The sequence below is a fragment of the Podarcis muralis genome, chromosome 10 (assembly GCF_964188315.1).
Source record: "Podarcis muralis chromosome 10, rPodMur119.hap1.1, whole genome shotgun sequence".
Lineage (NCBI taxonomy): Eukaryota > Metazoa > Chordata > Lepidosauria > Squamata > Lacertidae > Podarcis > Podarcis muralis.
The window spans coordinates 54,681,018-54,707,671 of NC_135664.1; the positions used below are offsets into that span (position 1 = coordinate 54,681,018).

The window sequence follows — 26,654 nt, forward strand, 5'->3', positions numbered from 1 at the left end:
GAGAGGAAACCAAAGAGCAGACATACGGCTCAGGGCATAGTCAGACAGCAGGCTCTTCTCAGCTACCCTCATGGCTTCATGAGTGTAAGGGTAAAGGGTAAAGGGACCCCTGACCATTAGGTCCAGTCGTGGCCGACTCTGGGGTTGTGGCGCTCATCTCATTTTATTGGCCGAGGGAGCCGGCGTACAGCTTCTGGGTCATGTGGCCAGCATGACTAAGCCGCTTCTGGCGAACCAGAGCAGCACACGGAAACGCCGTTTACCTTCCCGCTGGAGCGGTACCTATTTATCTACTTGCACTTTGATGTGCTTTCGAACTGCTAGGTTGGCAGGAGCAGGGACCGAGCAATGGGAGCTCACCCTGTTGCGGGGATTCGAACCGCCGACCTTCAGATCGGCAAGTCCTAGGCTCTGTGGTTTAACCCACAGCGCCACCCATGTGTTCATGAGTGAGGGACCTGATAATTCAATCGGTCCATTACCTGCACCTACCTGAGGACTCTGCCACTCCCATCAAGTGATAATCGCAAGTTCACATGGAAAAGCAGCAGTCATGGTGTAAAACAGACTTGGGGGACTTGCGGCCCTCCATATATTATTGGATTACAACTCCCATCATCCCTGGTCATTGGCTGTGCTGGCCAGGCCAATTGGAGTCCAACAAAATTCTGGAGGACCACAGGTCCCCCGTCCCTTAAGATCAGCCTTTCTCAACCTTGGGTCCCCAGGTGTTCTTGAACTACAACTCCCAATAATTCCTAAGGCACTGGCCATGCTGGCTAGGAATGATGGGAGTCGTAGTCCCAACAACAACCCAAGGTTGAGAAAGGCTGCCTTAGAGAGCAACAAACATGGAGGTGCTTGCTGTTTCATTCCTTGGCTTGGAATGCCCAGGCGTTTGAGAAGCTCAAGTCTGGAAGCAAAGATGCCGCTGTGGTCCTATGAGCTAGAACAGGGGTGAGGAGCCACAGACCTGGAGGTCTGGAGCTCAAATGTAGGTAAAATGTGGTTCTCTAAGCCAGGGGGCCAGACTCATCTCCCCACACCCAGACAAAGTTCTACAGAATGACACCAGACATCCTTTTCAGAGTGCTATTTTGCCCAATGCTTTGAAAGAGGCCTCTGAAGAACTGACTGCCACCTGACTAGGCAAGACGGCAGGAGATGTGTGACCAATCTCCCCGTGGCTTAGGCGAAACTCAGCCATGTGGGCTGGTGTGGGCATGTGCCCACATGTGTGTGCTTTCCCTTTGGACTGCACTCCCCCTCCCTTTCAGGCTCTCTCACGCTTCTTGCCTTCCTACCAAGAGGGAGATGATACAGGATACCCATATCTGATCACACACCTACTGGCGGCTCCTAACAAACGATTGGGAAAAGGAGGGAAAATAAAATGATGTAAATGCATGTGTATGTGTGCATGCGTGGAATTTGGGCGAAGGACGATGTTGCTTTCCAATAACGAGAAACGGATGCGACTACAAATGCCTCGCTGGCAGATGTAGATTTTCAAGAAAGATTCTGCCATGGAGCCTTCACTTCTGCGGCATGAAGTAGAATCAAGCAACGCTGTTTTCACACGAAAACAAAAGCCAAGCAGCACACACCACCCTCAGAGGCAGGTAAAGGCCACTGGTAACTCATCAGCTATGTAGGACTGCAAACTCCTCCGAGCATCTGGGGGAGGGCTGGTATGTTACTAAGCCATGCGCATCACGTCATTGGGTTTTATGAGCCAAATCTTGAATGGGAGAGAGGGAGGGAGGGAGACCGTGCAGCCTGAAGGAATCATATGGCCAGGAAACCACTCACAGCTGGCTTGAGTTAAGCACCATGAGGGAATATACACTGAGCGAGAGGAGAAGGGGAAGTGTGTGTGTGTGTGTGTGTGTGTGTGTGTGTGTGTGTGTGTAAAAATACCCCAGGCCTGGCAACAGCTTCTGCAGTTTTACAAGGGAAATGGAAAGGATGCTTGCTGAGTATGAACTTACTTTTAAAAAACCAAAACAGGACTGTTTATATTTAGTACACATGCTGAGTTGCAAGAAATTCCGGCTTCCCAGGAATCTTTCAAGTTCTCTTGCTTTTGTTTTTTAAAGGAGGTTTCTAGTCCTCATGACTGAAAATTAAATTGTTGAGAAGACACTGCAGGCACTCAAGGGTTTTGTAATCACACTGGCATGATTTGGGTACTCCACACATAGGGAAACAGACTTGTGCCCAATTGGCAGCAGTAAGGGAATGCTTGAACTGCCGCCCCTGAGCCTGGCTTCCCTAGGTGGGAAATCCTTTCTGGCCCCAAGGCCTGGATGGAGCAATAAATGCAATTGTGTCTTTCTGCAGTAGGCACACCCACACGCAAACTACTCTTATCCTGAATCCAGACCAGCAAATTTCATCAGAGTTTGAGGGCACATTCCAGATAAGGCAAACACCCGAACAGACTGTGAAGCTGGGGCAGTGAAGAGTGTGGCCTGGACTGAAGAGTCTCTTGGGCCATATTTGGCCCATGGTTCTCCACTCCTGGGCTACTTGCTGCTAAATTCAGCCTTGGGGATGAAGGAGAAATAGCGCTTTGACAGAATGAGTCCCGCAGGGCACTTCTGAGTACAATTCTGCACCACTGAATCCTACAGAGATAGTGAGAGGCCAGGCAGAACGAGTTTTCTTCAAACCACCACGGCAATCAAGGAGGGATTGGGGAGGGAGAAGAAGAGGCTTACTCTCTCCACTCAACTGGCTTTCGTTTCGTTTTATTTTTGCAGGTGCCCACTTGCTCACTAGGAAACCTCTTTTGGGGGTCTGGCAGTAGCCTGTATCCCAAAGAACTTCCTCTTCCTCTCCTCTCCAGCCCCTGAGGATCTGCTCCAGAGGATGTTCTGGTTGCTGCATGAGGCAGGAGAGGAGATGAGGAAGGTCCCCTTTTGCAAACTGAAATCTATTGCATGATTGGAACAGGTACAACCCACTGTATGGACCATGTTAAGAGGAAACAAAACAAAGCAGTGAAAACTTCTGAACGTAACAGCTGCATTTGAAACCTTTTTTTAAAAAAAGTACAGTTGTACCTCTGAAGTTGAATGGAATCTGATCTGGAAGTCCATTCAACTTCCAAAACGTTGCAAACCGAAATAGTCACTTCTGGGTTTGCGGCGTTTGGGAGCCAAAACGTTCAACTTGCAAGGTGTTCAGGATCCAAGGTACGACTGTACTTTTATAATCCCCTGTATTTTGCAAAGATGTTAGCTGAGCTGACCACTGAAATGGGACACAATTTTTAAAATTAAAACCAAACAGGTTCACTTGGCTTCTTCTTTCAGCCCCAAAGCAAGATTCACTGAGGACATCACCCTGCTTGCCACTCTGACGCCTTTACTGATTATTTGATATCATCTTGTGGGCTCTCCTTCCTTGGAGGTTTTCAAGCAGAGGTTGGACGGCCATCTCTCCTGGATGCATGAGCTGAGATTTCTGCATTGCAGGGGGTTGGACTAGATGACCGCTGGGGTCCCCCCTTCCCACTCTACATGCCTATGGCTGTCTGATCTGCAGCACCACCCTATTCATGTCTTCTAAGAAGGAAGTCCCATTGAACTCAGCGTGGCTTACTTCCAGGGAAGTGGATATAGGGTTGCAGCCAAAGAGAAGAAAAAGAAAAAAAGAACTACTTTGGCCTCCACAATTTATTTCAGTCACAAATTATTGGAATATTTCCCTGCTCAGAGCTTGTGCATCATTTGCAAGTCTAACAGAAAGATTAATAGACTGGATTGAATAAATTAAGTTATTTTCCCGAGTTGAAAAGGGATGTTTACTATAGTTACTATGGTAAGGGGGAGGGGGAGGGGCAAAGGATCAAGACTTTCTTTCCTTTTCTGCTGGCAAGGTTTTTGGAATGACAGATCTTTACAGAAAAGGATAGAAAAGGAGGAAAGAAAAACAGCGTTTGGCAGGAGGCCCTCAGACAGCCAATTTTTGCAGCAGTGGAGAGATGTAACAAATCACACAAGCGCGCACACCCCTTTGCATTGTCCACACACGAGATGTGTGCAGATACACAAATGATTCACGCACCGAGGGCATCTGTGTGATCAACTGCGGAGGAGCGTGATAAATACGATCTATCATATGCCTTTCTTCACCTGCACAGGCTCATTAAATAACCTCTGCTGAATTACATCTAGCATTCCAAACCTCTGAGCAACTTCAAGCAGCTGCCTTAGCTTAAAGAGAGAGAGAGAGAGAGAGAAAAGTAAAACAAGAAACTTGCTGCACAGAGATCTTAAATTTCTTTCTTCAGAAATGTAAAACAACCCCCTCTTTCCCAAATAATCATCATCTGCGAATTTGTTACTTATGCTCTCGGACTGATGTGCCATCCTTCTCTCAAATTATCAGGGCCCTCAGTAAACTATACAGTTTTAAACACAATAAAACAAGTACATAAAAATAAGCTGAATGCAGCAAATCTATAAAAACAAAATTAATATACATGGCAGAATAAAACAGATCATCTTTAAAAAAGTTAATGGGGGGGGGGGGACACATGATTTTGGCTGGTGCCAGAAATATTTCTGAGTGGATGCCAGTCAAACCTTTCTAGCGACTGAGATTAAGTGGGCTGCAGTCAGTGGAAGCTTATGCCTTAATAAAGATGTCAGCCTTTAAGGCATCTTTGGAAGATACCTGAAGGCAGCCCTGTATAGAGAAGTTGTTAATGTTTGATGTTTTATTATGCTTTTATATTTGTTGGAAGCCGTCCAGAGTGGCTAGGGCAACCCAGTCAGATGATAGGTGGGGGTGTTTACAAATAATAATAAAAATATTGTAACAACAACAACAAGCCACAAGGCTGTTCATCCCCTCCACTCTGGGAAGAGCATTTCAAAGCTGGAGTCCCACCACTAAATATGTAATGACTCCAATAACAACTATCACCACACCTGAGATGGTGTCCTGGCTTCCTTTTTGGCTCCAACCAGGTGAAAATCTTTTTTTTCAGCCATGGTCTTAGGAGATCTATTAGTTTTACTACTTATTTTGTTTAATGCTTGCATATCACACCGCGATTTCTGTTCTCATCCTGAAATAAAGTTCTTAACCCTTGATACTATTTCTGGGTCTGTAACCTGAAGCGTCTGTAACCCGAGGTACCACTGTACTCTGTCATTCTCTACTCTATTTTCCCATAGCTTGCCTGAATGTTGTTCTGGTCCACCTTAAAAAAAAACAACCCACCCAAATGTGGTGGATGAATTAATTTTTGGCTCCCCTTATGGCAGAGACCTCTACAGCTTTTCCCTTCCTTCTCTCAGCCCCATGGATGCAGCAGGACTTTCTGGGAATTGTGAAAACAGACAGGCTGTTGAAAGCTGATCTTGAGCTTATAAGCGTCATTACTCATCTGTTAAGTTTTGCCTTGCTGGCTTGAAGAGAGAACTCAACTCCCTCCATCCTCAAGTGTTTAAGAAATGGCCGTGTGCCAAGCACCAGCTGAAGAAAATCTTAAAGAAATCTGCCCCCCCTTTCTCCCCCCTGTAACGTGTGGGTGGAAAAAGTTTTGCTTGGATCGCTTGCGGACAATAAACTAACAGCCACCTAAGCTAGTGGTAAGAATGCTAAGAATTGCATTGCCACATTAGACCAAGGTCCATCAAATTCAGCGAATCTTCTCAAGCAGTGGCTAGCTTTGAAAAGCTCACAAATAGGACGCGAAAGGGGTGAGCATCTGATGCTACACATCCCCAGGTTCTGAGGGGTGTTACACTGGAGGCTTTTAAAATATGAAATTTTCTGTTAGTTGTTATGTTGAATAGATGCTGACATTCCTATTCTCCTCAAATCTGTCTTAATACTTTAAAAAACACCACACATTTAATTTTAGTTAAAGCCATATAAGCCTTCACACATAACCACTGACAGGGTAATCTCAATTATCTCTCAACCATGATGCAGTACAGACACCACTAAGATGACATTTCAGTGATAAATAAGGGATGGGGATGTGTCTGCCTGCAAGGAGAAAGCAATCTTGCTCCACACCCATTCACAGAAGGCTCGGCCAAGATGTCCCACACACCCATGCAGGTTATGCACAGCTGTGGGTGAACTGAAAGGCTTCCCAACAATTTTTAAAAAACAAAATTGTGCAACGTATTGTCCTTTGAACAACTGGAAAAGCAAAATCCCTGAGATATCCCTGAAATGGACTAGAAACCAGTAAGTCGGGGGTGGTAACCTTTTTCTGCCTAAGGTCTCCATTACCTCATAGGCAAGCGACCGGGGTGGGGGTGGAGGTGGATGGAGAGGACATCTGTGGTGGGCGGGATCTGAGGTTAAAGTGGGCGGAGCAACAGCTGTAACACCTAACCTTTCTAAGGTAGGGTACATTCCTGCCACGCAAGAAGCCACAGGTTCCTATACACATCTCTCTCTAGGAGCGAGCTGGCAGTAAATGACACCGTGCCAGTTATTAACAACAACAACAATTGTACATTGGTACCTCAGGTTACAGATGCTTCAGGTTACAGGTTCACAGGATAAAACCACAATATAAAATCACAGAATACATAATCAAAATAAAAACAAGAACAACCCAATAACCCCCTCCACACACACACACATTTTAAAAGGGCATTGAATGTCAGTCAACCAAAGGCCTGGTTAAAGAGGAACGTTTTTGCCTGGCCAGTTGAGGTGATTAGCAAAAACAGTATCTGCACAGACGTGGCCGAGAATCATGAACACAACTCATCCCCAGTATGTCTTGCCTCCGAGAAGCCGTTGCCGAGGCTGAAGGTCCCCATCTCCCCACAACTGCCTAAGTCTCCTCCTCTCCAGGGGTTTCCCCAAGCAATCAGAGACTGCATCCATGCGTCACCTCTCCTCCTTCCTTTTCATGCCTCTTCTCATAGCTGTCAACTTACAGATTTGAAAATAAGGGACCAGCAGCCTCGAAAATAAGGGATCAGCCGCCAAAATAAGGGATTTTGCTATTGTAAAGAGTTGCATACATTGGTAGGATTGACAGATGCTGTCAATCTGGCATGAGGCGGTTGTGGCACCGCCGCCACAGCTGAAGTGCTGCCCTTCTGCATCCCTCTGCATCCCCTCCTCTTCCTCCTCCCTCAGGCCGCCTCCTCAGCTGCCACCACCGCTGCCGCCTCCGGGCTCGCGGGCAGCATGGGCGAGAGTCTCCCTCCCTCCCCTCCCCTCTCCCAGGCGGGGAAGGCCCGATGGAACTCCTTGCGCCAGGACAACGGCGCCAGCGCACGCTCTCTCTCGCAGTGGAGGACCTCGAGCTGCTGTTTCCCTCCCGAGCCCGGCGAGCATGAAACCCGGGAAATTTAAGGGACATCATCAATAAGGGACAGCAGCGAGACACAGCGCTGGGATAAGGGAGTTTTCTGCCAAATAAGGGACGGTTGACAGGTATGCCTCTTCTGGTTCTGGGAGATCGGGGGGGGGGGGGGAGCTTGTTGCAGCAGGAGGGGGAGACACCCATGACTCTTCCCCAGCCTGACTCATCTCTGCCTCTTGGCCTCCCTCCTGCTTCAGCCTCTGGACTTCTCTCTGCTACAGACTCCCAGCTCACTGCCCCTCCAAGCTTCCAACACCTCCTCTTCTCAGTCTTCTCCTTCTGACCACTCACTGTCGTCCTACCACCACTCCCCTGCCTCTGAGCCGCCTTCTCCGGGTGGATCACCAGCTGGTTCCTCCCACCATTCCTCCGTATCCAACCAACCCATAACACCAGGCAAGCGATTGGCAGCATCACAGTTCAAGGACACATTCCTGATTAGCAAAGGCACTCAAAGAAAGGCGCAGGGTAAAGGCTGATAAAAGGTGGGGCCTGGAGGGAGGGAGCCCCAGCTGGCCCCCAAGCCTGAAGTTTCCTACTCCTGCAATGAGCACAACTTAGTGGAGGAGGTGTGGAAATACCTGCTTGTACAGAAAGGCTGCCTGAAATAAGGCAGCAGTGGTTGGTAGTAGAGAGAAGGCAGCATGTGAACCCAGCTTGAGTTGGAGCCGATGGAAAGGAAATATGCACCCCGGAAATCTGAGCTGAAGAGGTATTGTTTTGCAGCTTCATTTCTCCCTCTTATGTCCGGAAAGATGGGAGTAAGCTGGCTCTCTTGATATCTAGGCCCCATTGGAATACTGGGTTCAAGAATGGAGATGTGAGAATGAATGAATGAATGAATGAATGAATGGACATCAGAAAGGGGGAACCCAAGCAGAACAGATAGTAAATTTTCTATACAATGTGAGGCACAGAAAAAAGCAGCAAAAACCTGTTACCTGAGTTTGTCTGCTATAAATATCACCCTCCTCTCTAGCAGCAGGGAAGCAAAGACTCTGCTTAAGTGCCGGATGCTAAGCGAGGAGAACAGGGACTCAAAGTCAACGTGCTCGAGCCTCGAGTCAAGTGGTCGGCGCAGCTCTATCACCTGAAAAGGATGAAGAATGAAGCTAATGCAGAGAGAGTCTGTTTTGTGCATTGAAAGCCCCAGGTTCAACCCCCAACATCTCCAGGTAGGGCTAGCAGTGTCCTCTCTCTGAAACACACTGGAGGTCTGCTTTCAGTCAGTGCAGACCATACTGAGCTTGGTGGACCAATGGTCTGGCTTGGTATAAAGGCAGCTTCCTATGATGGCAAAAGTCTGGTGCCTAAAATCTCACCCGAGGTACTTAAGGAGCCATCTCTGCCTGCTAACATTGACTTCTCTTTGGACTACCACTCTGCTTGCTGCCTCACTCTGGTTTTGAGCTTACTTCTGTCCCAGAGCCAGGTAGGAAGTTCTTGATGCTGATGGTTCGTCCCAGAGCTGGAAAAGGCGCCTCCATCACGCTTCTCATAAGGGGCTGTACCAAAGCAGGGGAAATCCCACGCCTTTTCTCAACCTCATCCAAGATCTAAAAAGGCAGAAAAGCTGGTAAGTATAACAAATTAATATCTTCTACAAAAGACATATCCGTTTGTCCTCTCCTCTTACTGAGTTCCCACTTCTCTTCCAGTTTTTCCTCTCTCTCTAGGATGCAACAAGACATTCTTTCTTTAAAAAAAAAATCTAACTTTGGGAGATTCTAATCCAATGATTTCTTGTTTGTTTGTGTTTTTAAAAAAGAGGAATAGAGGGGAGAGGATTCATAACATATTTCAAGAGCTGTCTCTTAGATATACTTAAGAATTAAACCACAAAAAAAGCTGGTGAATCTTAAGAACTTTGGAAAAAGTCCTTATTTCATACTTGCTAACAGTGGCGTAGCGTGGGGGGTGCAGGGGGGGCCGGCCGCACCGGGCGCAACATCTGGGGTTAGGGCAAATTCACAGGTTAGGGGGCGCAAATCCACGGGTTAGGGGGCGCAAATTACTTGCCTTGCCCCGGGTGCTGACAACCCACGCTACGCCACTGCTTGCTAATAACTACAGCAAGGTTATCCACATAAGACTTAACAGACGTACAGTGGTACCTTGGTTCTCGAATGGCTTAGTTGTCAAACAACTTGGAACCCAAACGCTGCAAACCTGGAATTAAGTGTTCCAGTTTGCAAACTCTTTTCGGAAGCCGAAGTGTTACAGTTCGGATTTGAGTGCCACACTTCCTTTCTGAGTGCTACGCTGAGATCTGTCTGTGTTTGCTAATTATTTTAGGGGTTGTTTTTAAAAGTCTGGAATGGATTAATCCATTTTGCATTACTTTCTATGGGAAAGCACGCCTTGGTTTTGGAACGCTTTGGTTTTGGAACAGACTTCCGGAATGGATTAAGTTTGAGAACCAAGGTACCACTGTACTTGTTTCTTTGCGAATCGACGTCCAGGACCACTGGGCTATCGAGAGAGATAATCCAGATAAACGTTCTCATGGAATCAGAACACAGGTGAGGACAAGTCTCTATTCTCCACCCTGCTCTAAATGATGTCCCAGAAGCATAAACCATCATCTTCATCCATCTTTATGTATAGCCCACATCGTTCATCTCCTTCTCCATCTACCTTAGAGAAGAGGTTGAAACATCCAAGACGGCTCACAATGCAGTAAACTTCAGGAAGTCGCTTCCCTTTCCCACTGGGCTTTCAAGAGAGACAGAAAAAAACACACCCACACAGATGCACAGTAGTTAACAAGGAGAAACAAGCCGGTGTTCAGCACAGAAGTCAGCTTCCCCCAAACTAATTCCCCTTCCGAAAGCTTGAAAGTATGAAAGAAACATTATTCATGTTTTCTAGAAATCTCATTACTTCTCCAACTAAATGATACTGAATATTGAGAGTTCGTAGCATCTTAAAGATATGTGGTTACTTGGGTCTGGTTGCAAAAAGGAAATTGTGGTACTGTGATGAAATACTGAAAGCTATTATAATAACAACAATAATAAAAGTGTGAGATAAACATATGAACAGTTTGTTCTGGACATTTCCTTATCATCACCAACACTAGATTTATAGCACAGTATCAAGCAGCAGGAGCAATTGGTGGTTTTGATACTTGGCTGGAACAGAGTGTGTCTAGCTTAACCTAGGACGGAACAATTACAATGGGTTGTATCCAACCAAGTTCTTCTCAAGAGCTGACTCACTGAATTTAATGGACCTAAATTAGTCATGTCTATTAGTGCCAATGGCTGTACTCAAGAGTATGACTAACAATGAATAGGACCCTGTGTTTAATTGGTTCAAGGAATCTGATGGCTTTTCTCACACACACCCCAAAATAATCCAAAATTAGGGTGCAATTCAAACTCTTTTTGCATCAGATTTCACAGCAGTTCTGGGGGTGGGGAGAAGCTGTGATATGCTTGTGTCGGGCTGGATTGCAGCAGCAGCAGTAACTGAAGATTCCTCCTCTTGCCTTCTAATCTGGCTGGTGTACATGGCAGGGGCATGGGTGCGAGTGTTGCCCTGCTGCTCCATTGAGGCCATTGGGCAGAGGTTGAGGTGAGGAATGAACCTTGGAAGCTGATTCCAAGAAATAAAAAAAAACTTATATTCCATGCACCACTGATAAATCTGGAAAAATGGTTTCTGTTTTCTCAAAAAGGTTTACACCCTAAAATATATAGCAGATCAACTTCATTTTAGATTAAAAAGGAGACAGATTCCAGGTACATTTGGTGGTAGTGTAAACTTATAGAAAGTTTTTTTTAAAACTATGGTAATTTTAATAAAGGATGTTACTGGGTGTAAACTTCTGTGTGATCCAGAAGGATTTCTTTTGAGAGTCTTTGAAAACGCAGTCAGTGAAGTAACATTGGCTTGTTTCAAACTAAACACTGCCAAGTTTGTTTGGGTTTGGATGCCACGATGAGCTGTGGCTAACCAAAAGTAGAAACAAGAGCTTCCCAACTCCTCCTTGCTGCACCAGAAAAGGAGAGGGTGGGGGGAATAAAGTAAAAAGGTAAAGGACCCCTAGATGATAAAGTCCAATCAAAGGCGACTGTGGGGTGCGACACTCATCTCGCTTCAGGCCGAGGGAGCTGGCGTTTGTCCACAGACAGCTTTCCAGGTCATGTGGCCAGCATGACTAAATGGCTTCTAGCGCAATGGGACACCATGACAAAAGCCAGAGCGCACGGAAACACCGTTTACCTTCCTGCCATAGTGGTACCTATTTATCTACTCACACTGGTGTGTTTTCAAACTGCTAGGTTGGCAGAAGCTAGGACAGAGCAACAGGAGCTCAGCCCGTTGCGGAGATTCAAACCTCCAACCTTTTAATCGGCAAGCCCAAGGGGCTCAGTGGTTTAGACCACAGCGCCACCAAAATAAACTTTGGCCTATTTTTACATCTAAACACAGCCATTCTGCGGGCAGATTTGTTCAGTTACCTTTTTCACTTTGGAAAAGAGGTGAGTGTTGCTACCTTTTTTTGATACCATGCTGTTTTTAGAAGGGTTTTCTTTTTATTATTCTTAAAGATAGTTACCAGTAGCCTTCTGCAGTATCCAAACCTTCGACTGCCATCTTCACTAGTCAAGACAAATGAGAAAGTCTCACTGAAAGGACAGAGATAAATAGAAGATAAAAATGACTTCTGCCTTGACAAGGCTTTCTTTTACACATACAGTGGTACCTCGGGTTACATACGCTTCAGGTTACATACGCCGCTAACCCAGAAATAGTGCTTCAGGTTAAGAACTTTGCTTCAGGATGAGAACAGAAATCATGCTCCGGCGGTGCGGCAGCAGCGGGAGGCCCCATTAGCTAAAGTGGTGCTTCAGGTTAAGAACAATTTCAGGTTAAGTACGAACCTCCGGAACGAATTAAGTACTTAACCCGAGGTACCACTGTACTTTAGTAGGAGAGTTGGGAAACCTTTGGCCCTCCAGATGTTGCCAAACTACAACTCCCATCGTCCTTAGCCCTGCTTGCTGGGGCTGATGGGAGTTATGGGAATTTCTGAAACTGCCCTGCAGATTGCTAGAAGGGAGCTCTATGTTTGAATGCTAGGTCGGTAGAAGGAGTGTACATGGGTATCTTGTCGGTTAGGGCAGCATAAACGGGACCCAGCTTATCTTCACAACAACTCTATGAAGTAGGTGAGGCTGAAAGATCGAGACTGGCTCATAGACACCCAGCAATCATCAGGCATGAGTGGGGGATTTTAGCCTGCATCTCCAAGCCTGAAACTGTCACCCTGCGATGGGCATATGATGGCTATCCAGAGGTTATTGGTCTCCATCGCCATCAACCGCCAGCCAGCATGGCCAACAGCAAGGGATGATGGGAGTTGTAGTCTGGTGGCAACATCTAGAGGGCCACAGGTTCCCCATCCCTGCTCTAACCACTACACAACTCAGGGGATAAAGGTTCCAGGTTGGCCATCTGTACCACGCCCACCTGCAAGCTTCCTAAAGGTTGGCCACTTGGTTGTGCTAGATTAGGTGGTCTTCTAACCTGAATCTGGGACAAGACAATTGTTTTGGTTTTCTCTCCTTGGCCTTACATAAAGTGAGCTTGCTTCTCCAGCTGGTTTCTTCTGTTTGAGCCTCACTGTTCCCCACTGGGCAGCACTATTTTGGATGGTGGGAAGGTGCTATTGGTGGGAGAGAGAGAGAGAGAGCAGAAGAAGGAAAAACCTATGATGCAACTTGCCTGCTAAACTGGCAGACGGGTGTCCAGTCTTTAGCGTCAGGGAAGCAAAACTGAGGGATGGCTTTTAGCTGGTCCTCTGCTTCCCTCATGAATTTGAAGGAACGTTCAAGCTAGAGGAAAAAGGAGATTAGTTTCAGATTAGTGAAGAAGAGAGTGAAACAGCTTGAAGGACTGTCCTCTCTGCCCAGCTCTGAGATAAAACAAAGAGGTGATGGCAGAGACTGAGCTTCTGCCTGGACAGCTGCTTGTCTAGCATACCTGATCTTCACATATTTTCCCCTCCAGTTGCCAACCAAAGCTTATGGATTCTTCCATGCAGTCAGCTTCAAAATGCATCAAGTTCCTTGGCGCCATCCCTACCACACCATCAGAGGTAATGCTAACATTTTAAAAGCCATACCTTCAGTTAGGGTGCTTGGTGATCTAAGAACAGAGGGACCTGCCTTACACCAGGTAAAGACTGTTGGTCCTCTGTGTCCAGTGCTGTTTTCTCTAAGGAGTACCAGCTTTCTAAAGGCCTCAGTCAGAGGACTTTCCCATCACCTGCTACCTCATTCTCTTTAACTGGAGACAAAGGATTGAAACAAGGACCCAGGGCCGGATTTAGGTTTGATGAGGCCCTAAGCGACTGAAGGTAATGGGGCCCTTTATATGTCCAGCTGTCCTTTGTCAACAAAAAATTGCCACTGTTTTTTGTGTTGAATATATGCTATATGGTAATTTATGGACCTAATAGGTATCTAAAGCCATTTGCATATAACAAATATGTATTTTATCAAAGTAATTGTTGAACTTATCTTATATTTTGGAAATGTACATCCAGTTTCTTTCCTTTAAATTTTTTGGGGGGCCCCAAGAGAGAGGGGCTCTAAGCTACTGTATAGCTTGTTTAGCTTATATAGCTTGGCACTGCAAGGACCCCTTACATGCGAAGTATGTGTGGCTTTATTGGATCATCCCCTCCTTGGATATTTCCAACCATATCTCTGAAGCAAGTACTTCTCACCCCAGGAAAAATAAAATCCTCTGTCCAGCTACCAACTTGAGGTGGCCAAGGTCTGCAAGAGCACCTTCACTCACATGGCCCACCTTTAATGGAAACTGCTGGGTGACTTCAGGGACATACGGGGCACAAGCCTGCTTCTTGTGCAACGAGACCACTACGAAGTACTCAAAGAGTTGCCTTTCTTGGTACTCGATGAGATCCCGCTCCAAGGTTTGGTATCTGGGGGCTTGTTTCAGGCGAGACTTCACATGGACCAGGCGCTGGCTGTGAGCTATACAAAGACAGGCAAAGGAAGTCAGGTCTGTGTCACTGTTTTGCATACTTAGTATTCCCATAATGCTTTGCAGTCCCTCCACCCCTTTTCTCAATGTATTCTCCATGATCTAAAGGGTTTGGTATTACTTCATGCCATGATGAGGACAGAAAAATGTCCAAACTATGCCATAGAACTACAAAGCGACATTATATGGAGGGCAAAGATGAAATGTAATATTAGAAGTCATTGTACCATGAGCTTTGTGGTACAACGGGAGAGAGAGAGAGCAAAGTGACATACAGTCGGAGAAGTCAAAGCATGTCAGGAGTTGAGCATGTATATATTTAACTGCATAATTCAAGATCATTTTCTGAAAAGAAAAATATAAAAGGCTAAAAATATTTTCTGTGTTGGTTTAATGGTACCATTAATTTTTAAAAATTGGTTGGATCCGAACTATGTTCACTGCAGTTAGTTGTTAATATTGCAATCAATGGACCTTAATTACAACTTACTTTTCACATTGATTTCAGTGGGACCTACATGCAAGTCACTTAGCCTGACCCAACCCATTAAGTCTACAAATTATTAAATAAAACAGGCATATTAAACACCCCCACCCAAATGTGATTTCCCCACGCTCTGATCCTTTGGCAGGTCCCTCCCCCACTTCATTACATGTGTGCATGCATACAGAAAAGAAAATTAAGTCCAAATCCAAAATATTAAGGTAGAACCTTATTTCCACCTTATCAAGGTTGTAAACCTGAATGCATGCACTCAGGAGGGAGTAGAACCCAGGGAATATTTTAAGACTTATTTCTCATTAGACCTGCACAGGGATGCACTACACATGAGTTGCAAAGATAATGAGCTTCTCTGCAAACTGTGATTCTGGAGAGCAGCATCGGCTGTGTAGCTCTCAGAAAGCTAGGTAAATGGCATGTTCCTTTTTACAGTATCTGAATGTCTATGCAAGCACAAAAAGAAATCTTGGTGCCTTTGGGAAAGAAAGAGTCTTGGGTGTAAATCATTCCTCAAACCCATAACTTCCATTGCAAAAATCTGTCTCTCTTTTGCTCACACTCTTGCTTTCTTACCTTTAAGCTTCTCTTCAGTGTCGCTGTCCGATTCGCTATTCTCATCTGTAACTAGCAGAAAATAGAGAGGAAGAGAATCAAGATCTTCTACACTTTACAAACAAAAATAGTAACTGCTTCCTAAACCAAAACGCAGATGCCCTTCAAGACACTCATTTCCCTCAATTTTGTGGTGCAGCCCTCCTTCCAAATAATGTGTACAAAACTTGTAATATTAAAGTGTGCATAAAGATGCACATAGAAGTGAAAATAACATACAGAAAAACACATTAGGAGAAATGGCTCACAAAAAAGGTGTATGCTAGGCAGTAATTGCACACAAAAATGTATATATTGAGAAGGACTTCCTTAAAACAAATAAATCAAAAACTGATGCAGAAAAGTGCAGACCTGAAGTTACGATTAGAAAACTGAGAAACTGAAGGTGTGTTTGAGTGTTTGCCAGAACGGGCATACAGTCAAAGGGGGGGGGGGGGAGTGAGAAGAAGAAGAAGAAGAGTTTGGATTTGATATCCTGCCTTTCACTCCCTTTAAGGAGTCTCAAAGCGGCTAACATTCTCCTTTCCCTTCCTCCCCCACAACAAACACTCTGTGAGGTGAGTGGGGCTGAGAGACTTCAAAGAAGTGTGACTGGTCCAAGGTCACCCAGCAGCTGCATGTGGAGGAGCGGAGACGCGAACCCGGTTCCCCAGATTACGAGACTACCGCTCTTAACCACTACACCACACACTCACACAAGCCCTGACCCCAACACCCTTACATGCATCACACCCCTTATTAGTTCCCGACCATCCCAGTGATGAGTGGAGAAGATCCGCAGGGAGCTTCCACTTGTGTTCACTTGAACACATGCCAACGCCTTGAGCACTCACGACCTTTGTTTATCCCCAATGCACATGGGCACTTATGTGCAGGCTGCCCCCATCCACAGATACAGAGCTGGCAGGCTCAGTGCATGAATGCACCTTGAGAAATAAGACAGATTTGTTCAGCCCTTTCAGCTATTTAATATTAGAAAGTGTGCTGGCGGTGTGGTGCAGGGGGGACAGGAACAAAACCACAATGAACCCCCAAACACAGTTCAAGCAAACACCCCAAAGCCTTTCTGTCCCTTCTCTACAAACTTCCTCTTTACCTCTTCCTGAGCTGCTCTCTGTGGACTGTGACAACCTCTTGACTCGCTTCTTCCCTCTTCGTGCTTCATAGATGGCATTGATTTTTAACACCAGCTGCTTAACATAGAGAAGAAAAGTCAGCGTTTTCTCCATCCACAAGTCAAGATAACTGAAAATCCTTTCTCCCTTCCTGCTAATTCCTCACAATTATTTTCCTTTGGCCCTTTCTAGCCTTCTGCTCCAAGTATTCTTTCTCTTGGTGAGAATCTTCCACAATTCTGCATTTTTTATTTTTCTTAAAGTAGTGTGCAAGTTAAGCAAATTTTAGAAAAACATTTAATCCACACAGCTAATTTGTAAAATACCATTAATCTGTAAATTTGGGATGTGAAACTGACTCTCTCCGGTTTGGTGAAGGTAGGCTTACCAGGTGCATTTAACATGTATATTTTACCTTCCTGCACATACTATTTAATGTACATTTAACCTGCATAGATAATTTGGAATGTGCTATTACTTCGGAGGTATTTTTCTTCCCATTTAGACTTAAAGTAATGGATCAAGGGCCTTCTTTACACATCACAAACTTCGATTCTTACCTTAGGTCTGGTATGGGGAACTTGTTGCTCTCCAGATGTTGCCCGAGAACAATTCCCAACCTCCCTGACCATTGGCCATGCTGTCTGGAGTTGATATGAATTGGAGCCCACCAAAATCTGGAGAGCCACCAGTTCTCCACCTTCTGACTTAGGTACATCAGTCATACATCCTTTCACAAGACTGGTTCAACCCAAAGCGGGGAGGGGAAACATGTGATCCATTTTACATCCACAATAGGTGGTTATTTCAATAGCAGACAACTTAAATTTACAACTTCATCTCACAATGATCCATAAAGTTTTTGGCTGGGCCCGTACGGAGCGAACAGAAATTAAAATTCCAAGCCCTTCAGCATATCCTGTTAAGGTTGATGACATCATATCCATATGCTTATTCTCAGTCTTCACTATCTGCCTGCCCCTCCCCTAAAAAAACAACAACCGAGAGAGAGAGAGAATATCTGTGTGGGTTACCTTAGGAATTTTTCTCCTCCTCTTGCCATTTTGAGTATCACCCAAGGAGAAGAAAGTATCGTCAGGGCTACTAGGGGTGGAAGGGGGACTGATTCTGGAAGGAGAACATGTCCCGTCTCGGTTTGATTTCCGTATGTCTAATAACTTGAAACTCCGCCGTTCCGAATTCTGCCGAAAGAAGATGGGCTTGGAGAGCAGCTGCATAGGCCAGACAGGAACAGGGGAAAAACAGACGGCAGCATTTAATCAGAGATGTTGCATTTCTCCATGGCAGAAGTAACTCCCACCCCAAGCGGGCAAAGCAGAAACGTTAGTTACAATACTTCTTCGCAAGTTATCTCTGGCCTAATAAATTTCAGCAGATACTTTGATTTTCACAGGAAGGCCCAGCAAGATAATAGGAGAGACTCTGATTCCACATCGTGACAAACTCACAGCGGAGTCTCGTCCTCATAAGAGAAAGAACTCTTGTTGCTTGTGAAACCCAGGCTGGCAAGCCTTGTAGCTGCAGCAACAAAAAAGCCAGCAAAACCAAGCAACCAAAGCCATTTGTATGGGAGAATGAAAGAGCTACTGTACCACATCGGACCAAAAGTAACATGGGCTAGTAGTCTGTCAGGCTGTGGCTGTTTAACAATTGCTTCAGAGAAAAGTTTAAGCAGCCCTGAAGTTGCATATTTAGGGATTGCTACATTCCCTAACCCTGTCATTTAGCGATTGATTCTACCCAGTAATAATAGAGTGGTCTGGCACCTGTTCGTGGGTCTTCTGATGTTCAAGTCCTGGGTTTCGACATGGGAAACCCAAATGGGAATCCTGGCTTAGCCATGAAACTTACTCAGAGACCTTTGGAACTGTTGAAAGGTTGGTGTGAGCATAAATAAGCTCTCTGTGTACTGGTAACTGCTCCAGAAATTATTCCTTTCCATTCTCAAAACCCCAAACCCCGAGGGAACAGCCAGCCTCATCTTAATCTGGGGAACAGCAGTGGGGAAGAATTATTATAAGCTGACAGCCAAACCAGAAAAAACCTCAATGAATGCAATGGGTACTTAAGCTCGGTTTCTTTGTTAATGCAAACAAACAAACAAACAAACAAACAAACAAACAAACAAAAGACTACTTTTTCAACATTTTGGGGAAATAGCAATACCTTTTTGCAATAACAAGATTGTTTTGCAATCCAATGGGTGACATTTTCAGGCTAAAGAAAGGCAGGTCTTTGAAAACATTTTCTATGGAATCATCTCTTCCCACTCCTTTGAACCACATATCCATATATGTAACAATTAATAGTACCACTATTGCAATGCCTCTTTTTACAAGCTCGCAACAGAGATGGTCTCCCAATTTCTCACCACTTCTCCCTGCTGGTTGTGCCTTCAGCCTCATCTTCAGTGCAAGAGTAAAACACTTTGGAAAAGACTATGCGTGTCCGCTGCACTCCCATGTACAACCATGTTGCAAGGCATCCGGCAACCCGCACCTCTCTATTTTGACTCATCCAGGGTCCAGTTTCTAGATCTGATCCACATGCCTGGAGTCTGGAGCTCCCTAAGTTAATGACACTGAGCTAGGCGCCATAGTCAGTTTCCTCAGCAGCTCACCCCCCACCCCAAGCCTGCAATTGGCAGTGAGCTCAACAGAGTCTCTTCTCCAGACTTAACAAAACCAGAGACTGATTGCCAGCTCATTCCTAAAAAGAAACAGAATGCCTCTCCTCATGCAGCTAGGAAGGTCTGCATTTCCCTGTTCAACTCCTATATATCACCCACAGAACAGGTATGAATTAGGACACGTCCCAACACAGAGTTTGCTCCCTAGATGACAACAACTTATTGGGATGTGCTCCAAGACACTCCACCCAGGTGTGTCCTGTGTGCCCATATTTCCTGGACTCCCAGAAAAGTCAGTGCAATAGCACAGCTGCAGCAGAGCATGACTCTCTTGCTACTCAACAGTTCAAGGGCAGCTCCCAAGTGCCCTTATGCTGTCTGTACCAATGGAAGGTTTCCCACATTTTTGCTCTACTGTCGGTCATTCATTTTACTACTTTATGGCAAGGGCGGCCAGGCTTCAGCTTTGTGAAATCTACTTCTGCTTTTGTTTTTATAAGAAGCCGGAGATCCGCCAGCCAGAGCCAGGAGCAAAAGATATGTGCATAAAATGTTAAAATTATGAGCTTGGGAATTTGCCCTGAGTCCCAGAAGTGACCTTTCCTCACAGTCCTTCCACACAAAAATGATGACCCTCCCTTTTGGTATTTCAGCATGATAAAGGAAGGGGTAATTTGTGTCATTGCTATGGTTAAACAATGAGGTTGCAGAAATTCTCGCTTATCTGCTGTAAGTCACACCCTGGTATCTACCAGTAGAACCCAATTCACCTTCTGCCCACTCCTCTTTTATGCCCATTATTTTGCCGATAGTTTTCCCAGTAGTGATGTATGGAAGTGAGAGCTGGACCATAAAGAAGGCTGATCGCCGAAAAATTGATGCTTTTGAATTATGGTGCTGGAGGATACTCTTGAGAGTCCCATGGACTGCAAGAAGATCAGACCTATCCATTCTTAAGGAAATCAGCCCTGAGTGCTCACTGGAAGGACAGATTGTGAAGCTGAGGCTCCAATATTTTGGCCACCTCATGAGAAGAGAAGACTCCCTGGAAAAGACCCTGATGTTGGGAAAGATTGAGGGCACGAGGAGAAGGGGACAGAGGACAAGATGGTTGGACAGTGTTCTCGAAGCTACCAGCATGAGTTTGACCAAACTGTGGGAGGCAGTGGAAGACAGGAGTGCCTGGCGTGCTCTGGTCCATGGGGTCACGAAGAGTCGGACACAACTAAACGACTAAACAACAACATTTTGCCAATAGTTAAAAAAGAGAAAGAAAACAACCACCACCAATAACAACCCCAGGATGTTGGTGAGGCAGTGTAGAAAAATTAAAGATGGCAGTGTCACAGGAGTAAGAATTGAGACAGCAGTAGAATTAGAATGCAGAAATAGGATGATACCCACCAAAAAGGACAAAAAGGAGCAAACAACCCACAGCTTTGTAACAAAGTACTTACAAGCCTAGAGATTCCAGATCGATGCTAGGCAGCTTGTAGCCAAAGAGAAATGCCGACAGGTTTAAAAAAAGGAGGGGGGGGGTTGTGTCCCATTTTCCTAGCACCATTCCTTCCCAACCACATTAACACAGTCTCTTATATGATCTTGTAGTGTTCTTGCATGCCTTTGGCTGTGGGCTGCCAAGGGCTGCCAATTAAGCCCCACAGTGAGACGGAATCCAGAATGCACCATCCCAGAACCCACCAGGATTCAAGTGACACAGAATTCTCTCTCTCTTAACATCACAGAACTCGTTGGGCATGAAGTAAACTACACCAGGGAGTTAATCCAAGACAGGAAACCACATCAGAGGGCGAATCAGTAATCTTGTTCCCTGCAGGGCATCCATTTTCTCACCACTCTGCCTCCACAATGCCAGCCAAAACATATAACTTTGGGGCACTGGGTTTTCAAGTCGCACTGGTTAGACCAGGATACCTTTGTGGGTGTGCCAGGGACCGAAGATGAAGGAGACGCTTGGAAGTTCAGGACACATTTCTTCCCCAAGCAGCGGCTATTTGTCTCAATATCTTCATAGGGGTTCTCTTTTGCTGGTGGATCTGGAATAGGAAGTCAGAGGCAGCAGATAATCAGTACACAACACTGTGAGCCTTTCAGCAGCTCAAGGAGAACTTGGGTGCTGCCTTTACCAGATCAGCGCTTTTAAGATCGAGGTCCAGCTAGTCTTTTCCCGCCGACTACGGGCAACCGGAAGATTTATCATTGGACGGTTTAGCATGTTGCAAAGTATGTGAAGCTTCTCCCCCGCCATTGCTTAAACTCTATGCATGGAAAATCTTCACCTGCTGAATTTGTCTATGTTGAGCAACTGTACAAACATCCTGGAAGCATTGAAGTCCAATGCTTCAATATACTATGGCCACAATCCAACACAGAGAGTCATGTGTGCTTAAGTCTATTAATCCCCACTCCTCTGCCTTGGATTGTGGCCTGTACTTCAAATAATGCAAGACAAACATTAACAATTCACTCAAACCCCATTAACTATTCTCCAACAGCCTCAGATCTAATGAATCACTTTTGGATCATCTTTTAGCTGGGGAGTAACATAAACATCCAACATAATCTATGCTGTGTGCGCGCGTGCATATACCCTTTTAGATATGTTATGTACATGCAATGTTATAATTGTCAGTATATATTCTTCAGCTCTTACTACTTTTCTGTTACTAGTCGAAATATAATGCCCGTAATTTTGTAATGTACATTATTTCTGCTGGCAAGGCAATTCTGAGCATCAACAGGAACCTCGTCTCGTCCCCCCGCCCAACACCCCCCCCCCCACTCGTAACACACAAAACAACTACTTCTAACAAAACACTGCCCTAAATTCTGGCTGCTCTAAAATAGACTTTAACATAAAGTTAGGAGAGCAAATGAACTGAGATTTAACTACTTAGGTCTTAAATATCAGGCTGCCCGTCACTCAAGGTTGGCCATCACCTGCCTCTGCTACCCAAATGCCTACCTAAAATATCTTCATAGACATTTTCCTCTGATAAAGTGCGCGTTAGGGCCAGCTTGGTCTGGGCATACCAATCTACCCGGCCATTCTCGGAAGAGGACTGCAACAAATCTTCAAACTCATAGGACTTCCTGTGGCATTTGTGGGGTAGAGAGAGAAGCACAGCTTTTAATAAGTTGACATATGAAATGCTATTTACAGGTTTAGTCAGCAGGGTAGGAACTGCATCTTCACACATTTGTCTCATGTTAAACCACGACTGTAAAGGTCCCCCCCCCCCCCGATACTGTAGATCTCAATTCTGTGATCTTAAATTGTTATAAACTGTTCTTGTGTTTTAACTGTTGTAACCTGTCCTAGGATGAAGGGTGGGTTGATAATTATGAGCCACCCATGATCGCCACATCTCTCCATTCTTATATCCTGGCACATCTTTCCTCCTTGAGCTCCACCATTCAAAGATCTCTTGTTCACCCAAAAGATTCTGCCCCTTCTCCCTTGCTCTTCTAGGCACTTGGAACTGCCTCTCAGAACACCTGCATGATGCCACTTCTTTCCATTCCTTCAAGTCACTTCCCCAAATCTAAATGTGTCTTGAAGCCTTTGGTACATTAGTCTGCATACTCACTGAAATACATCCACTTGGCTTGTCTATTTACTCTGCCTCCATTTCTTCCCTCTCTGTTGCCTCCTAGGTGTCAATATTTAGACTGCTAACTCCTCAGGGACGGGACCCATCCTCTTGGTACTTTAGTGAAGTGCCATGTATGTTGATGGGCAAGCTAACATAAAACGAACATAGGTCAATTTGATGCACTTGAGTCTGCTCCGTGCTTTAGCTGCGATGCAGGCCAATACTGGATCAGGAAAGGTCAGGGAGGAGCTTGCACCTCTTTACAAAAACCTGCTTAACTGTTGGAGAGCCATGGAGTTAAATGGTTCCTTACTTCTAGGAGTGGCCTAGTTTAGAGGCCCTCAACCCTTCCAGGCTGAAGGCAAAATTACAGATTGCAACCTCGACCATCATGTTAACTATAGCCCTTTTGTTGCACATAATAGGTAATAGAATATAATCACAGAATTTGAAAGGACCACAAGGATCATCTGGTTCAACCCCCTGCAATGCCCAATGTGGGGCTCAAATCCAGGGCCCTGAAATTAAGTCTCAGGCTCTACTGACTAGTTACCCACTATAAATAGCCCTTCCCTTGCCAACTGCTTCCCTCCCCAATCCCACGCTGGAAATCACCCCCTCCCCCAATGAACTGGTTTCAGCAGGATTTGTGTCTGCAAGTTACACTGGGGTCTGGGGTTTAGGTGGTGGGAGCAAGGAGGGAGCAGCTAGAAAAGGAAGGGTTAACCAACACATCTCCAGCACTCAAGGGGGTTAAGTTCACATGTAGGCTGGATCTCAGATAGGCAGAGAGAGGTCTCTGCACCGTTCTGCTAAGACAGGTGTAGGATTCTTTTGGTCCTAGATGTTGCTGAACTACAACTCCCATCAGCCCCAGCAAGTGTGGCCAAGGGCCAGGGAAGATCACAGCTGCAGCTCAGCAACCTCTAGATGAGCAAATGTTTCCCATACCTGGCCTAAATCCTTGGGCAGCCTCTGCCAGTCAATGCCAGGCTAGATAGTCACCTTGGGTTTGGGGGCATTGGACTAACCCTGTTGCCCTCCAGATCTTGTTGGAATGAAACTCCTATCATTGCTGACTATTGGGGCTGATGGAAGCTGGGAGTCCAGCAACATCTGGAGGGTCACAGATCAACCACCGCTGCTTGAGAAGTTCATATGCATGAAACTTCAAAGAGGGAAGAACGCATTGAGTCCTCTCTTTCCATCTGTTTACAAACAAAAGCAGAGTGTGTGCCACTCAGTCCCTTGCCAAACTCTCCCTCAAAGCAAACTAGCGATTCACCATATAAACTGGTTCTCCAATTTATGCTCTATTTCCCTCCCTCTCTCTCCCCCATGTAAGTTTTCTTGCACACAGTGAAGTCTAGCAGAAAATCAGTCTTGGCACGCAGCAAGCCAATTCTGACCAGAACTGAACCCCAAGCTTTTTGGCTGCATCGAGCCACATCAAAATGCTGGCCGTTATCAAATGAGGAAAATACGATCCACACATACCTGGCCAACAGTTTGAAAGGAATCAACATAGCATTGGATGTAGGAGTTATATGAAGAATTCCATATACAGCAGTTTAGAACAAAAAGTAGGAATGATACCTGTGATCCGTGTTCGCCTTATGCTTCCCATTCCTCAGTCTTCTGCTGACGGCCGAAGGAGGGGGTGAAGAAGGGAGGGGAGGAGGTGGAATAGAAGGCAGAGGGGGCAAATTCCGCTTATTCCTAACTGGCGGAATCCACCCCTCTTCGCCCTCGTGCTTGAAAGTCCGCCGAGGCTTGGGCAGCGGATTGATAAAAGGCTTCTTATCAAGCAATCCTGGCTCTGTGTAGACATTTTCCTCATTCCCGGGCTTGCATTTTGCACGGGACGCTTTCACCTCTTCCAGAGTCCCAAAGATAGGCTCACCAGCTTCGGAGTCCCAGCTGAGAAGCCGTTTCCCGAGCTCCGTCCGGCTTTCCTGGCCTTCAGAGGGACTCTGCCCCTCGTCTGCCTTCTCTTGCAGGCAGTGCGGGGAATAGTAAGTACCTGGCAACTGGGGCTGCAGCTCTGCCGATGCTCCTCCTTTCAAGGCCTGCTCCAGCTTCTTGACCTGACTCAGGACAGACACGTTCTCCTTCTGGACCTCCGTCTTCCCTTCCTTCAACTCGGTGCTCCTGCCAGTGTTGGAAGAGGGTTCATCTTCCTTGAGCTTCATGTCTGCTTTCTTCTCCCCAACACATTTCAGCACCCCGATTCTCCTCTCGTTCTCCTTGCTTGCGCCTTTGCATTCCAGCTGCCAGTTTACAAGCCTCTTGGCGTCCACGTCCCTCACCGCTGCATTTCCCCTGGTCATCTTCTCCACCGCGCCCAAAAACGAACTGAGCTCCTCTTTAACTCCTTGCTCTTCCTCCTTCCACGCCAACGCAGGAGACAGAGCTTCCTTCTTGCCTTCCCACTCCGAAATCTTGTCCTTGATGCTCGAAGGCTTGCTTTTCAAACTTGCTTTCCCAACAGCCCGCAGGCTTGGAGCACCTCCCAGTTGCTTCCTTATAATCTTGCTGCTTTCTCGGATGTTTAGTTCTACAGAAGGGTCGCCAATGATCATCTTGGGACTGAGCATGTTCTGCTGAATGCAGTCTATTCTCGGATCCAACATCAAGTTCTCCAGTGCCTTCAGTGTGCTCTCTACCACAGGAGATGGCTCTGCTTTCTGTACCAGTTTGGGCGTGGTGGTAACAGTCTCCAAGCACTTCCTCTTTGAAGGCCTGCACCAAAGTTCTGCCTTTGTGGTTGTATTATTTAGACTTTTAAACCTGCTCCTATGAAATGAAGGTAGAAAAATTGGCAGAGGAACTTTACCTCCATGTTCCTTGCTCTCTGATTGGTCATGAGCTTATAGTATAACTTTTAACCTTCCTGCAGTCTTCATAGGTTTGCTCTCCTCCCTCTGCCTTTACTTTTCCCTTGAAAGAGGCATACTTGTGTACCCAACCCCCTTTTCCTCACTAAAACAACCTCTGTCGACCTGGCATCCTCCAAATGTTTTGGACAACAACTCCCATTAGCCCAAGCAAGCACAGCTGTGCTGCCTGAAGCTGATGAGGGTTGCAAAAGTACAAAACATCTGGAGAGTGCCAGGCTGCAGTAAATCCAGCTGCATCTTTACCTCACTCATCTAAAAATCTTAATCATCCAATTTCATTCTGCATCTCCCTCCCCTTATCTCTGCACTAATGTGAGACTGTGTTTTGAGACTTTAAGTGGGTTCTTCAGATCAACAGAATCCCATTTTGTGTAGCGCATGTTCAAAACCTTTCCACAAGCTTGCTTAAAAAAAAAAGGTATTGCTATAGCAGTACACTGTGTGCAGCTAGCTTAAGGGGTAAAGGTAAAGGGACCCCTGACCATTAGGTCCAGTCATGGCCGACTCTGGAGTTGCGGCAATCATCTCGCTTTACTGGCCGAGGGAGCCGGCGTACAGCTTCCAGGTCATGTGGCCAGCATGACTAAGCTGCTTCTGGCGAACCAGAGCAGCACGGAAACGACGTTTACCTTCCCGCCAGAGTGGTACCTATTTATCTACTTGCACTTCCTTTAGAACTGCTAGGTTGGGAGGAGCATGGACCGAGCAACGGGAGCTCACCCCGTCGCGGGGATTCAAACCACAGACCTTCCAATCGGCAAGCCCTAGGCTCTGTGGTTTAACCCACAGCGCCACCCGCGTCCCTAGCTTAAGGGGTACAGCAGGCCATATACACATTATGAACCAGCTGCTTCCTCTCTCCCAACTATTCTTGC

The 26,654-nt window shown here is 45.9% G+C and overlaps 1 protein-coding gene across 4 annotated transcripts in view; it reads right to left on the minus strand.

Moving 5' to 3' along the window:
* The window catches only part of DENND2A (DENN domain containing 2A), a 69,528-nt gene that overhangs the window by 8,790 nt on the left and 34,084 nt on the right, over nt 1–26,654 (minus strand). Inside the window, exons 3-14 of one of the 4 annotated variants that reach the window (XM_077935056.1) lie at nt 24,476–25,675; nt 22,249–22,376; nt 21,198–21,319; nt 17,647–17,844; nt 16,594–16,690; nt 15,459–15,509; nt 14,177–14,373; nt 13,097–13,206; nt 11,928–11,997; nt 9,998–10,075; nt 8,776–8,916; nt 8,302–8,450 (exon numbers count right to left, since the gene is read on the minus strand). In XM_077935056.1, the coding sequence (XP_077791182.1) occupies nt 8,302–8,450; nt 8,776–8,916; nt 9,998–10,075; nt 11,928–11,997; nt 13,097–13,206; nt 14,177–14,373; nt 15,459–15,509; nt 16,594–16,690; nt 17,647–17,844; nt 21,198–21,319; nt 22,249–22,376; nt 24,476–25,675 (2,541 nt within the window). The remainder of the gene's footprint in view (nt 1–8,301; nt 8,451–8,775; nt 8,917–9,997; nt 10,076–11,927; nt 11,998–13,096; nt 13,207–14,176; nt 14,374–15,458; nt 15,510–16,593; nt 16,691–17,646; nt 17,845–21,197; nt 21,320–22,248; nt 22,377–24,475; nt 25,676–26,654) is intronic. The other 3 variants (XM_077935057.1, XM_077935058.1, XM_077935059.1) reach the window with 3 other exon arrangements.